The 15614-nt window shown below is 43.0% G+C and overlaps 1 protein-coding gene across 1 annotated transcript in view; it reads right to left on the bottom strand.

The window, feature by feature from the left end:
• The window catches only part of PKD1L1 (polycystin 1 like 1, transient receptor potential channel interacting), a gene marked incomplete at both ends in the record, with an annotated part of 154865 nt that extends 142867 nt beyond the window's left edge, over positions 1-11998 (bottom strand). Inside the window, 3 exons of the mRNA XM_084247735.1 lie at positions 2437-2543; positions 8686-8803; positions 11899-11998. Of these exons, the coding sequence (XP_084103861.1) occupies positions 2437-2543; positions 8686-8803; positions 11899-11998 (325 nt within the window). The remainder of the gene's footprint in view (positions 1-2436; positions 2544-8685; positions 8804-11898) is intronic.
• Positions 11999-15614: the final 3616 nt, after the last annotated feature.

The following is a 15614-nucleotide window of genomic DNA, read 5'->3' as shown; positions in this document are numbered from 1 at the left end:
CCCGCTGCTCCCCTCAGCAGTGTATTTCAATAAATGCCCCCTTTCTGTTCTCCACTCTGTCTCTAGTGAATTCTTTCACCCCCAGCCTACATCCCAATTCTTCCTTGCAACAGACACGAAAGTTTAAAAGCCAGGATACACCCAAAGGGGCAGTGTGCACATGGCCATGGAAAGCACCAGTTCCATCTCTGAGGTCTAGTGAAGTCAGCTTCATGCTGCCTGCATCTGCAGGGAACAAAACAAACAAACAAAAAAAAAAAAAACCTAGGAAATGCACACAGTAGTGGAAGCTGATGACCCGCTCAAGGGTGATGCTAGTCTCTGTACTTCTGTAGATGTTTGAAAATCTCCAAAACCATGCTAAATAAAATATTCCACTGGGGCCTCCCCGGTGGCGCAGTGGTTGAGCGCTGGGTTGCAAAGCTGCCTGCAGCCTCTGCAGCGCTGGTTCAATCCCTGGCCACTGCTGGGCAGGGTGAGAGTCCCACATGGCGAGCAGACCTCCCCTGCCGCCCACTGATCCCCTCAGCAGTGTATTTCGTCAGTCTGCCTGTTCTGTTCTCTGCTCTGGCTCTGGTGAATTCTCTCACCTTCCCGTGCTTGTGACTGTACCCATTGCTTGTATAAATAAATAAATAAATCTTTAAAAATAAAATAAAATATTCCACTGAGTCCTTGTTCCATGCAGAGGCCTGGCACTATGCCAAGGCCTGTGAGCAATAAGCTGGGCAGCTGCCTTTGCTGGAGCCCTAACTCTGCAGCCAAAACACACACAGCTCAAAGGGAGACCCTTCCTGGAAAATCCCTGATCCCCAGAGCAGGAGGGGATAGTAAGGTAAAAGGAAAATGAGTGCTCTGTTTAGTTTCAAGCAAAGCTATTTCTGTCTAAGCTCCTTTAACTCCCAGTCTCTGGTTTAGATCAGCTTCACTCACAGGCTGAGGCCTGCACAGGCCAGGGGCAGCAGGCACTGGAATTGGCTAGCACACAGTGGGCTGTGCCAACTCAGGGATGGGTCTGGACCCTGTACATGTAGCCCAGCATATACAAGAACATGGGGCTTTAACATCCCTCTAATTTCTAGTACGATATTGAATCAGACTTAAGTATTGACTTAGGGCCTCCCTGGTTGTGCAGGGGTTTGAGTTTCAGTACCATCAAGCTATTGCCAGCCACTGCTTCATGAATTTGATCCCAAGACAGGGAGCTTACCCACATGGCGCAGCAGACCTCTCCTGTCTCACTTGCTGCTCCCCTCAGCAGTGTATTTCAGTAGATTCAACTGTTCTGCTCCCCACTCTGTCTCTGGTAAATCCTCTCACCCCCTGCAACTCTGGCCTACACCCCACTTTTTTATGCATAAATTAAAAAATACATATATTAAAAATATATATATTGACTTAACACAACTGTTTACTATCAAGAAACTAACATATTAATGTATCATGATAATAAAAGGTGGAGAAAATTAAGGCCATGGTCCTGATGAGCCTTTACAGACATGGTGTGAGTATAACAGGCTGGCCATGCCAACATAGTTTTGGAAAAATTTCCCCAACTGGACATGTCTATGAAAAAGAAATATGACTCTGCTTCTCTGAAACCAATCAATTATCAAACCTACTGTAGTCAAATTTCCTGAAGTCTGACCTGCTAACACAAGCTAAAATGTTCCTAAACAGGAAAAAATATATTAAAAATCATAAAATTACATTAAGCCATTTAAAAAATCACCAAAGGAGAAATTAACTAAATGAAAGAAATAAAATACACATGATCATCCCCTAAGAACCCCATCAGCCTTAGTTTTGCATAGTTTTCAGTACTGATGTCTCAGCCGTCCCCCCATTCACACCATTTAAATAGTCTCAAAGGTGTTTTAAAGTTCCTCAGATCATGTATTAACTTGAGCTGAGAACTCTAAAATTTCTACTTAAAGGAACACTGGAAATTTAATTTCAAGCAACCATGTGGGATTTTTATTTTGAAAGATTACAAATGGAAATACCGTGAAGGAGGAAGTCACCCCAAAGCATTTCCCTTTGAGTGGGACACCTTGCATTTGGATTTGGGGGTCCCCTCCAAGTCTCAACAATTTGGGGGGTGAGGACAGGGATCTGGGTTTTCATTAGTCTCCCAGGTGAGTGTGATGCATTGTCAAGTTTGGGGGTTCCTGGAGAAGTGGGTAAGGAAACAGGTTTTGGATTCAAACAGGGGTTCCAAATCTCAAGACAGTCACCAACCAGAAATTACGGGGCAAGTGGGCGGCAGTTTATTCTCTAACCCCTCGCTGAGAAAACTGAATGAGAATGGCCTCCCCAAGGGCAGAACTGGATTGAACTGCCTGTGCATGGTTGTCTTGCTGAGTACCTGGCACGGTAGTGGTCGGTGGGGACCTCCCCATGGGGAGCCAGCCACTGCTCCTTCCAAAGCCTTACCTATGCACACTCGTTCAGCAGGAGGGCCACAGAGACAGTGGTCCTGGATGTCAGTGGTGATGGGCATCTCCCTGGGCAAGGACAGGGATCCGGCAGCCTGGCTATACCTGCGGGTGTGGGAATCAATGGAGAATGATTAAAAAAACCACAATAGTTTTATTTCTGACCATCCTGTGATAGATCTTCAGATTCATTTTTCATTCATAAATTAATTAAGCACACATTGGTTGTGTAGAGTAGCAGTATCTGCCACTACAAAATATGAGATTTTGGCAAGAGGTTTACTTCACTGGAGGGGTTCTGCAGGCTGATGAAATTTGCTTTTGATATTTACTTGTAAATTTCTCTCTACTGGCAGTATTTTCAAAAGATAAGGCACAAGAACCTTTATTTACCCCAGTAAGCTCCTCAGCTGACTTTTCTTTCTTCCCTGAACTTCCCTTGTTTGTGCTAAGCTAATACAAGGTGGCATCTAAAGTCACATGGGTCTCTCCCATGTAAACAGGAGGTATGCCTGCTATGAGTAAACTTCTCTATGACTTTTTTCTCTTATCAACATGTTTGATTATTTGTTTGTTTGTTTTTCCAAAACCTAGAAGAACACAGAAAAGTAAGGAATGATTTCTTTTGTGCCCCAACAGCTGACATACCAATGAAGAGGAAGTTGCTCCTGTGATTTTCTTTTTTTTTACTTTGTTTTCCAATTTGGGGACCTGCTTTGAAATGCGCACTGAAGCAGAGTTCCCACCTTACTAATAAGATAGCCTCTTGGCTCCCTTTTGCTCCCTTCAGATCTCCCACCGATCAGATACAGAGAGCAGAGGGGCCTTTGCTAAAATTGTGGACCTCTCTTTACCCCTTCCACCGCATCACCTCTGCTCCAACTCCTCACATTGGCTCTCACGAACAATTTTTCACAACCTCGTGTGCCTGACACTCTGTAGGGGAGGAAGTGCATGGGTCACACGCATGAAGCGGGTCTCCATCAGTCCTTTCCCACATATCCTCCACCACACAGTGGAGAGCGAAGTGCAGTTACTTTTTAAGATGACATGGCAGAGACCCTGGGAAATGAGGCACCTAGGCAAAGGGGCAATAGTGGTTCGCACTGTTTCTGTATACATCCAGAACCAGTGCCAATCCTCCCAGTGCATCCTATAGGAGTCTTTCCAGAGCTCAAGATGCAGCTGGAACAGTCCCAAGTCTCCCTTGGTACACCCAGGGCTCCCTAAGGTGGCAGGCCTTTGCTCTGATGCTACTGATCACTCTCCTACATGCCTTGGAGCTGCAGATACCTGTGTCTGTGTCCACTGAGCCACCAGCAATCCTGAAAGATCCATGTGTAGAGAAGTAAATGGTCCTTAACTGAGGTCTCACCCTATGCCCCCCAGGAAAGACTGCTACGTACTGTTAACCCTTATTTTCTCTCATTCTCAGAGGCTGGGTTCCCCTCTTCAAGGGAAACACACTTAGCCCTATAGCATTTCTTTTCTTTATTTTTTTAAAACCTCTCTTGGCTGTCTCTGGAATCTGGAGAACAGATATTTTAACTTGAATAAAGCTTCCACGTAGCAAAATCTGTTTTTACAAGCCTGGTGTTTGATACAGGAAGCTGCCACCAGGGGGCAGATGAGGACACTATTGAAAGAACTGGGGAACTATGGGTGTACAAAACCCTATTTTGATCGTCAAAGGTCACTAAATGAAGGACTCTGTTAAGCTATTGAATAACTCCAAAGATTGCTACCATAAACTATTCTTTTCTACCATTAACTATATTTTTCCTCTGAAGGCCAGGGAATGAGAACATGAAAAAATAGAAAAGGACAACTTTGAAATTGTACACATCAGACATATCTGCCTTGATCTGTGGGCATGATAAGCTAGGGAAAGGGTCAGCCTAACTCTGCCCATTGTGGTGTATGGCCCTGGGTCAAATGACCCTGGCAGACTATGCTCCCAGACTCTGCATTCCCCACATCACCCAGATGATCTCCAAGAGCTACATCCATAAAACACCTAACACATAGCCAAGCTCCTAAAAGGAATTCCCTTTTTTCTTGAAGTTGAGTGTAAAAAAAAACCCTCAGGTGGGCACTCCCAGATGGAACAGGACAGCACAGCAAAGGGATTTTTCCTGGAGAGTTCAAAAACCTTTCCAAATAGCATGATGTTTGGGAGGGTGCAGTTTGAAAGGATGATTTATACAAGAGGTGTTTCCCTGGGTTCAACAAAGAAGATTTAGGCCATTTTCACAGATGTGTTAATCATCCATTGCAACACTTATGTTAATTAAAGTGCCCTCAGCTGAGGGCTGCTGTGCTGACATTTCACACATTCGCCTCCCACCCAGCACCTGAGTCATTTAATTGTTTAAGTGGAGCAAAGGAGGATGAAAGCATTTTGCTCTGTCCAGGGGTGAGGCTGAGCACTTATCTTGGATTAGCTCTGGCCTTGGGGGAGCTGTCCACCCTTGCCCAATGGCCTTTCTCCATTTCCTTCTTGAAGGGTAGGGTTCCACAACAAAGGACAGGACCTCAGGAAACCTGGAGTGACTCAGCTCCCTGGGGATGGAGCAATCATCCTCTCTTTGGTTAATTGGCATGGAGGAACATTTTTGTGGGTTAACATTAAGAAACTAACAATTCCTTTCTCTCACCCTCCCAGCTTCTGACTGTACCCCTGTGCTTGTATTAAAAAAGAAAGAAAGAAAGAAAGAAACTAACAAGTCTGGAGTCCCTGGAACCGCAGGGTCCTTAAATGCAAACAGATTTAAAACAAACTAGGCAAGTAAGCAGAAAATTGCTTTTCTGGGTGTTGATTCTTAAATGACAGCAAAATAAAAGAATCTTTCACTTTTTCCTAGTTGTTAGTTCTTTTTATTGCCCACAACCAATCATTTACACTGCTCATCGTTACTTAGAGAATTCTACCATTAAGGTCCTTTGGAGGATTTCAACTACACCACCACTATTTCCAAAGTGATGACTGAAATAAAAATCTCAATGATAGTTGAACTTAGAGTTTATTAACCAAAGGGAGGATTTCAACTCAGGAAGCAGTCCAAGAGATTTTACTCTGTGAGAACTGTTCTAACAAACACAAGTTTGAGTTTGTTTATAGAGATGGGAACAGTGAGTTGCTGATGTCAAAAATGTAATTATTCTTGATAAGACTTGTGTTCTTAAGTTATTTTGACTTAAAGATATGTTGATGCTTTCTATGCCCAAAGGAAGGCAAATGCTGGGGGTTAATCCTTCCTCTTGAATGCAGTGTGGAGATGGAAAGTCTGGTTGTCCACTGTTGAAATCTTCTTTATTCAGTGGCTGGGTCATTAATGAGGGTTGAAAGGCTGGTTTATCTGAAGATAGCAAATTTTTGCACATTGCTTCAGAGACTTCAAATCTATACAAATGTCTTTGCTCTTTTGCTGCTGGGCTGGGGCAATGGTGTTCCCAGAACATTTTACAATGTATTTACAAAAGTTAAATCTATAAATCTTAAGATTCTCCAAGACATGGAAAAGCTGATTCTTTTAGATATAGATGCTTATAGTTTTAGAGGCCAGGGAATGTACACACAAACCATTCTGACAGTAAATGGATAGTGGGGTTCATGTGGTGGAAGAAGAAGGGATTGGAGATAAAAGATCACAAATTATCATGAATAATGACATAATACAAATGACTCCATATTCCTACCTACAGAGAGTAAATTCAAATTTGGTATTTATAAAAACAGTTATTAGAGTAAAATCTGTTGAACCTCTTCCCATTTTTTTTAACTATCCTAAATTGTTTATCAGGTAAAGATTTTGTGAGCATTACTTATTAGTGGTAACAGTGGAGCTAGTGTATTGCACCTTCTCCAAGCTGCATGGAAAGAACCAGCAATATGGTGGTGGAACGTGTGGCCCACCTGCCTGCAGGTGTCAGCCCTGGCACCTCCCTGTGCTTGGGCACTGGTTTGGTGACCCACTGGGAGTCAGGATTTCTTCTGGTAGCTCTGCGGAATGCATTAATGAGAATAACCTCAAAGAATTTGTACATGGAATCTTCACCGACCCAGTAAGAATTCAGAACTCTCAGAGCCCCACAGTGGCATAGGCTTGCTCCTCAGCAACAGACTGGAGGCCTCAAGCAACTGGAGGCTTCTAGCAGGTGGTTAACACCATGATGGATAGGCTTGCCACAGATTTTACCCTTAAGAATTGGACATTTCCATTCACCAAGATGCACACAAATCCAATATATGACATAACATTTGTTAGCCTCCTGTTTCAGTCTATTAAATCTTCATCTGGCCAGGTGAGACTGGGGGGAGGGGGAGAGGGCCTGTGGGGTGCTGACACTAGTGCTACTGCCCACAGTGCACCGTGAGAAGAAAGGGCGTGTCTTCAGACTGCTTTTTCCTCCATAGCTCCTGAATGGACTTGGACGCGCCCATTCTGGCTTACCTGAAGGCTGTGCCAATAGAAAGGGAAAAGGCCTTTATCCTTCTTCTCAGATTTGTTTATCTAATAAACTCTGTCTAACTATCACTGAAACTTTATTTCCAATTCACAATATTCCCACTACTATACACATATACACGAAAAAATCACACACATACACACAAACATCCCCTTCCCCCGCCACACACAGTTTTAAAGCTTAACTCTATGGTATGGTGGGCACAGGACAGTCAATAAATCCTCTTGTATTTCTGCAGTGTCAACAAACCAGACTAGATAAATCACTATCTGCTTTATGTAACTGAGGAAATCCCCAAAGGCCCCAATTTCAGAAATAGGGTCTTGATACCAATCACACTAATTATGGCATCCAGGAATCCAGGTATAGAAATTCACAAAAAAAGATATAGAGGTTAAAAAACTCTGATAAAGCCAATGACCCCTCTCCATTTATCTTCTCCCCCTTTTCGAAGGGCTAAGGGATAATCCTTGCAATTCTTTGGCTGATGTTGGAGACATGTGCACATCCTGTCAAGACGGGGGCTGTGGGAGTCACAGGGGCTGGGGAATTGGGATAAAGTCCTGTGGCCCGAATCAGCAACAGTGACATGACACAAGGACAAAGGCATCTCCAGAAAGAAATGTGGCAGGCTAGAGACTACTGGTCACTGAACTCTCTTTGCCTTTGCTAATTTTAGGTTTTTTAATAAAACCATAGTAACAATATGTAAGCAAACAGACACAGTTAGCCCCCAGGGCAGACCTGCTAAATGCAAATGTTGATTAAGGATGTGATTTTTCTTTCATCTTTATAAGGACCTGTGGAGGTGACAGTTGTGATAGCTGGACTGTGAAATGTGGCTCTAAGGAGCATAAGTGACCACCAGGATCCCTGTTAGAGAGAGGGGTATAATCAGGCTTTGGGGGTCTGACTCAGAGCTCACAGCAGTGGGGCACAGTTTGGTCCCCCCAACATCCCACTGACCCTGGGGTCACACTGCTGGCAGGCTCCAGTGGCAGAGCTCAGGGGTCACGCTACCTCAACATGTGTGCTGGTACACAGAGTGGGAGAGAGAGGCTTACAGAGAGTTCTGAGATCTGCTGAGGTGTCCTTGAGCTAGGTTTCTCTCCTGGGCTCCACACCAGAGACCCAACAGAACCTGGATGGCAGAGGGCAATTCCAGGGACTCTGAGGGTATCCTTACTTTTCAAGAAGTAGAGGACACATCTCAAGAATGAAGACATCCCATGAGGAGTTCTACCAAATGCTTCCCAGGTCAAACTATTCTTGGCACACAATCCAGTCACAAGTTCAACCTACTGAACCCTGGGGCCCTGCTCCTACAGGTGTCACTATGGGATAAGCCCAAGGTCAAGGACTGTGGATCCCCCACCAGAGCTTCCTGGGCCCCAGAATCCCCATGAATGTCCTTCTTGGATGTTTCCTCTAGCTGTGACCTTCAGGCTTCATGTGCTACCAGACTGCCTCATCAGAGTTCACACCCTTTGGGGGCAGAAGGTGGAAGAAGTGACAGATTCCATATTTGCCTCAGTTAACACTACATCACAGCACAGAGGCCAAGGTCATAGGCATTCTCCTAGCCACAGGATGATGGCAGCATTTGGGTTAGAGCTCCATCCTGCATATAGTTCTTTAATCTGGACAAAGCCCTTAAAAAACATAACATTTTTTTCCCCAGTGAAATAAAAGTGGAATATTCTTTCTGAAAGAAAAAGTTCTGAATGCACGCTTAAAATACCAATTATCCCATTCCATAGGAATGACATTAGCTCACCTTTCCTCGTCATCATAAATGTCTTCAATGGACATCTCGGTCCTGGGGACTGAGATATTTCCTGGTGCCAGTGGATCGAGGCCACTGCAGTCCGCCAGCTGTCTTTCTTTGGCCGTCCCTAGAAGACAGTGAAGTGGAAGGATTATGCTTCAGCTTCTGCGCTAGGAACCCCTCGTCCCAGGACACAGCACACAGTGTTGAGAATATGTTCTAATCAGAAATGTTTTTTTCCCCTAATACTTTCAGAAGCCTCCTCTTACTAAGTGCACTTTAAAAAGGGGTATCTGTGTGTCTGCCTGAAATTGACGACCTCTCGGAGAGAGAAAATAGAATAAAATTATTTCAAATCATCTAATAATAAAAAGTCGTAACTGTGGACAAAAGCTTAAGGAACAGGCTACCTTCAGAAGTTTCCCTGGATTAAGGGGGCACTTGCTGGCCCTGCTCATTATGCATATTGTGTCTATTCCCCACACCCTCCTCCCCACACTGGTAGGACCTGCTCCCTCTTTTGAAATTAGGAGGATCCAACTGACACCTCTCTGGATACAATAGTCTCCTTTAATGTATTTAATGTACAATATTTTAAAGCAGTTTAGTTTCCATAAACCCTTCTATCACCATTTTAATTTTTTTAACATTTGAATTTTAACAGATTTTACAAAACTCAGTTTTGTGTTTTACCTAGAAAACGAAATCATTTTTCTCTCTACTCCAGAATTGCTTGTGAATTACATTTCACTCAAGAATGAAGTGACACCAAAAAAGACTGGGTCAACTTTCTGGCACGAGCTAGTTTCTAGGTGAGCACACAGAAGGGTCCCCGGGTGATTGCTGAGACGTCAGGGGTTCGGGCTCAGGCTAATTTTTCTGAATCCTGCATTTTCTAGAACCTTACTGTAGAACTACAGATAGGCTAGTGAATGAACAGAACCTGGAATTCCTGGTAGGTTTGACTGTACCTGCTGTTTGGTTTAACAACCAGCCCTGCACACGCTCTCCTGACTCCAGTCTCCAGTCTCCCTACCAGGTCAGGGTCCCTGCTGTCCTTCCAGCTGTATTTGTTGGGGATCAATCTGAGAGATTTAAGAAAATGTGCACTTTCCAGTTTTACCAATAACCTCTTCTTAAATGTAGTGTTGCCTCTGGGAAAGAACACATTGGAATCAAATACCCAGTTAGCAAACAAAATCATCTAGAGCCCCGAGTTTCCTCTACATGTTCCTGTTGCATATGGAGCCCCACTTCTGGCCCCTGCCAACCTGAGCTGGCAGCTACACCCATAGGTCAGATGGATGAGGGCCAGCAATTGCTTCTGGCCTTTTCCTTCCTTGTGGGGCTGGAAATACTGGTGACAGTGGCACCAGGTGGAGATTTGCCAAGGCCACTGAGCCAACCAAGATGCTAACTTATAAGGAGCAAAGAAGTGACTTATGAAGGGCAAAAATTTTGTACTATCTACCATGCTGGCAGGGGCATAAGGGGCTACTTGAGTTTAATTAAAATTAGGATTAGGAATTAGTTTTTCCATCACATTAGTCACATTTTCAGGGCTCAGTGCCCACATACAGAACATCCACAGGTAGAAAGTCTGCTGGCCTGGCCTGAAGTGGTGGTTCTGGTCACCAGCAATGGCACTCTCAAGACTCGCTGTGGCCCTTTGAGGGAGTGCACCAGCAGAGATGGCATTCCTGTGCCCCACACCCATGACTTCGGGTGGACTTGACACTTCGTTGGCACAGAGAGCATGAACCAAGTCCAATGACCTGTGTGTGCAGGAGGACAGAGTGACTTGCCATCAAGCAGAGATGGGGACACTCTAAAACAAAGCGGGCAATGTCATAAGGAGGTTTTCAAGCTACTTTGTAAATATTTCTGGATAAAATTAGTTAGATGCCTTCTAAAAATAACTTAAGAAACCATCACTTACTTACAAGCTCTTCACTTGAGGAGGATCCTATTACAACCTTCACAAAGGAACAGGACAAGAGAAGAGACTTTCTCTGTATGAAGTCAGTGTACAAGGACAGAACCCAGGATGGCAGCCCTGAGGGGCTGGAAGGTCAACTATCCACTTTCCTGATTTTACTACATTTAATAAAAAAAGCCACTTATTTTAAATTTTTTGAATCACAAATTCTGTACTTCAGACTTTTTATTGTTTTTAATAATATTCCTTAGGTAATAGTTTACTTAAATGCTGCCACACTCAGGAAAGATTTAAGGTGCTTAAGGCATGCAAAGTCCAAAAGAAACACTGGTCACTTGAGAATAGGCAACAGTCATCTGAAGTTTCAACTCACAGCTCACAGCATAAAAAAAACAGAAATAGTCCTGTGTGGGCATTAGAATACATATGGAGAAAGCAAAGGAATGTTTTCTTTGGGCCTGGCATTTCAAGATGCACTGGGTGCCATTTAAATGGTGTTAGGTTTGGCAACCAAAGTACCCTTCAATAGACGAGTGGATAGAGAAACTGTGGAGCATATAGTCACACAGCTGTGAAGAAAGATGAAAAAGTGACATTTGGGACAAAATGAATAGAGCTTGAGGTAATTACGTTGAGTGAAAACAAGAAGTGAAAAACAAATTTCACTTGTCTGTGGAATATCAGTACCAATGCCCCCCAAACCCCACAATTACATGCAAACAATAAAGTAAATATTTTAACATGGCAAAAAAAAAATATGTGGTTACCAGAGGGCATAGGGGAAAGGGTGAATGGGGATGGGGTGGGAGGCAGATCATGGTTTGGTGGAGAGAAAAAAAAAAATCAATAAATGCTGTTAGCTTTAGGTTTGGGAGAACATTACATTTGCAACTCAGTGTACACATAAACCATAGTACAAATAACTCTAGAATTATGTTTATCATGGGTAGTAGATTTTCTTTCTCTTTTCTCAGACCTATGGAGCTTCTGGTAGTCCAGCACCTTGTGACTTTCTCATTGATAAACCATTGCTGTGCCTTACATTTTCTTCTTGCTTAGCAAAGCCACCACTTTCAACTCAACACTCCTCCTGGAGTCCCTTGGATAAGTTTATTCATTTTTTATATGTTAAATCTCCTCTAGCAGCCTACCCCCACCCTCAGTGAGCAGCCCCAACATCAAAACACAGAGCCTAAAATGGTACCTGAGCAAATTTTAGTAATTTATTAAATTGTGAGAAAAATAGGAGGAAACTGCTAAGATCTTGGTAAATACTAACTTACCTTCAGTTGAGCTGATCCCAGGAATGGGCTGCACCAGGCAAAGCAGGGGTAGGGATTGAACTAGCACCAACCACCCCAGTATCATGCAGACAGTTCCCATAGCGCCTTCAGTTCAGCCCCCCAAATCAGGGGGCTCAGGCAAAGGAGTACAGGCAGGTCCTAAAGGCACAGGGACAACCCTTTCTCCATTCAAGGAGAGCTATATGCCTCCCACCTTGTTAGCGCCTCAGATAATCAGCCAATCATGAATGTCCTCTGAAAAACACTCTTCTCAGAAAAACCGTGTTTACTCAGCTCACACCTGCTTCTGGCTACTTCCTCTAAGATAACTGTCCTAGGTGGTGTTACTAAGCAGAGGAAATGGACTAATTCATCTATTGAGCCTCAAAGGCAGCTCTTCCATAGTAAATGCAGTTAATTTTGTCACCGCATGCAATTAGCTGGGCACTCTGGTAAGGGGGAGCCATCATGGGACACTTTTACACCTACATTCTAAGTTGGAGAAAACACATTTGCTACAGCTGGAACTAAAAGCAGGACATTTGTCTTATTCAAGTCAAGTAACTGAATAAATGACATCCATCTCTTCGAAAATCACTTTTCCCATTGATTTGAAAATAAAATTAAATATCCATAGTCCCCTATCTACATGTAGTGATAGGTTGATCCCAAATGCCTTTGGTCCTCTGGAGTCTAGAGGATGGCATCATTAATGGTTCTTTTAATCTCTCCCTCTCTCTACCTCCTCCCTTCCTCCTGTAGCAATTCCACTGAAGGGAAGTAATGATCACCATGGAAATCACTTTTCACCATAAAAGGGTTTATTTGGTCATGAGAATTTTCTCTCTCAAAACCACATAGTGAGCAGGAAATTTAACATAACCATTTTTATCTTATTTGTCTTGTTCCACTGCAACTATTAAAATAAAGGTCAACACATATTCTGTGGGGTAATTTATTAAGTTCTAAAATACATGTTTTTAAATTTGAGTAGTGTATGACTCTTGCATCACCCCAGCCCCATCTATCATTGCTTTTCATTGCTTTCATTCTCTGTCCTTTTATCTGGAGTTTTCCCCTTAAAGTCATTGAATAAAAACATCAGTCAATATAGATAACTGACACTATGAAATATTATATAGAACATGTGATTTGTCACACCATGTTTGCTGGCACAGGCCCTTAGAACTTTCCCTACAACACCGAGCTGAAGCCACCACAGTTCTCTGTTATTTCAGATGGTCTAATATGAAGGGAGGTCCATTTATGTCATATAGGAGCATTCAAAAATCTCAGTGAGCATGATATTCTGATTTAGCAAGAGGGCGTGCTCAGAAACTGGCAAAGCCCCAGGAAGGGCTGCATTGGGAAGCTTACCAAGGGGCATACCTGGGGCGTAAGAGTCAGGAGGAAGGTCCATACACCCTGCCGCCTTGGCAAGATTTACTCAGTGAAAGACCCAAGGAAAGTACAAAGCCCAAGATGAAGTCTTAGATCACTGTTGATTTTGTTTCCTGTGAGGGAAGAGGCCCCACCCAGAAAAATCCAAATTTCCTCCCTAAGGAAGTTAGGAGTTTCCTCAGAATTGAAGTGTTTAAACAGCACTCTGTTGGGCACAGTGCTGTCCTGGCACATGAAGGAAAGTGCTAAGCAAGCTGGCCTCAGGGCTACTGGCAGTTACTGGATAGCAGTACAGACTCACTATGTAAGGATTCATATGTTGTAGTAATCGTACTTCACAATTTAGAAAAGTGCCAGAGTCTGTGTTTTCCCTAACTGGTCAGTAGTTAGCAAACTGACAAGTTTGTCTCTCCCAGAGCCTCCTTGGCCCACCTAATGACTGGTCTTTCTCCCCTCACCACAAAGGTCAGTTTTGCACACTGAGTGGGCCACATTCAGGCTAAGTGTATGATAGGAAATGACTCCACAATGCAGTGTTACCACTCAGTATTTTGAACATGCTATAATTTCACATGACAAAAGTAAGGACATGTGTGAAAGTCTTAAGTCCAATATTGAGGAAACCATAATTGCAAATTGGTTATGTACTGCATTCAAATAATAAATATTACTTGATTCCTTAAAAAATAATTTATTTTTTGTTACAAAGTTGATTATAAAATTTTTAAAAGATGCTTAAGTGTACAAAGATCAGTGTTTTGAAACAAAACATCCAAAAATAACCAGGTATAAATGTTGGTACTTTCCCCAATCCTTTTCTGTCACACACACATATATACATATATACTCTGCTAGTCTCCAAACTGAGATCAGATGGCACATACTAAGATCTAATTTGCTTTTTAATTTAACTCATAAACATTTGACTAGAGCAGTATATTTTTTTCCTGCAACATTATTTATAAAGCATGAAATACTGGGGCAAGCCATAGATTATTTAACCAATTCCCTATAAGTTTTTAGGATATTTTATGCTTTTTTCCAGTACAACAGTACTACAGTATCTTTGATTATCTTTGTGCAAATTCCCACAAGCATTAAGTATTGGGTCAAAAGGCACAAAGGCCTTTGTGCCTTGGGACTTTTCATACTAGACTCCAGAAAGGTAGAATTCAGTTACTCCCACCCACAGTGTCTGGGAATGAAAGCATATCCCCCGTCATCTTCTAGCAGATTATCCTGTGCCTCCTGGTTCAGTGACTTCACTGAGAAGCTGTAAAAACACAGATACTCAAGTTTCCTTTTAGACCCCATTAAATCCATATAAATGGACAGAACTGCATCTCTTCAAATCAATGTTCTTTTTACTTGGCAACAATGCCAAGCACAATACCAGTAAACACCTCCACTACCTAGAAACAAAATCAGAATTCCAGCCTGGAATTAAAGTTAGGTCCATGTTCCAGGACCTGGGAGCAGGGACCTTGCCAGGCCTGAACACTATGGTAGGTGAGCTGCTCCCTTCAGTGAGGGTGACTTGGGAATTTGTCATAAGCTGCTGGATTAGGGACCCAGCAAAGGATGGCCCCAAACTCAGCTACAGAAATGGTTCCAAAAGATACTGGCCCAAGTGTGAGCACCCAGGACTGCTGCCCACACAGCCAAGTCTCACAAGACTGCAGACAGTGAAACTGTGACTCTAAAATCCAGAGCTATTTTAAAAGACCTCAACACTTTGAAATATGTTAGTCTTGAAACAAGTTTATTTTGCAAATTATACAGATTCCTCTAAATAGACTAAATTGCTTTTTCTGACTTAACAGAAAGTTGTCCTAGTAGGCTGTTCAATAAAGCAGCACTGTGCATTCCACAGGCCTCAGTTTCTACTAGGGACCTCCAGTGAGCCCAGGAGGGAAGCCAGACTCTCAGGGCTCTGAAAGGCCTCTGCTTCGGGAAACTGAGCAGCAAGGATAAGAAACTGACATGGCTTCCTAACTCCCTGTGAAGGCCCTGTTAGCCATGGCTACAGAAAAAAAAAATTCTGAACCATCCATAAGGTCATTTTTTAATGAGGTATTACTTAAAGCCTACTTTACTACAGCAGATTTAAAACTAAAATACTTTTCTCCAGATCTGTAAAATGAATGATAAATGCCTATTTTAAGTAGGATTGGTTATTCAGGTCAGTCAGCAGAGAAGTGGGAGGGGAAGGGTGATGATAAATCCTAAGTCAGTATTCTAGGGCAGTTAGTTCACTTCCCTAACCTGCCAAGTAAAGCCACCACACTGTTCATCTCAGGATGTCTGGACTGCTC

Source organism: Talpa europaea (genome assembly GCF_964194135.1).
Source record: "Talpa europaea genome assembly, chromosome: 11".
Classification (NCBI taxonomy): domain Eukaryota; kingdom Metazoa; phylum Chordata; class Mammalia; order Eulipotyphla; family Talpidae; genus Talpa; species Talpa europaea.
The sequence above is the reverse complement of the archived record's forward strand: the minus strand, read 5'-3'. Positions and strand labels throughout refer to the sequence as shown.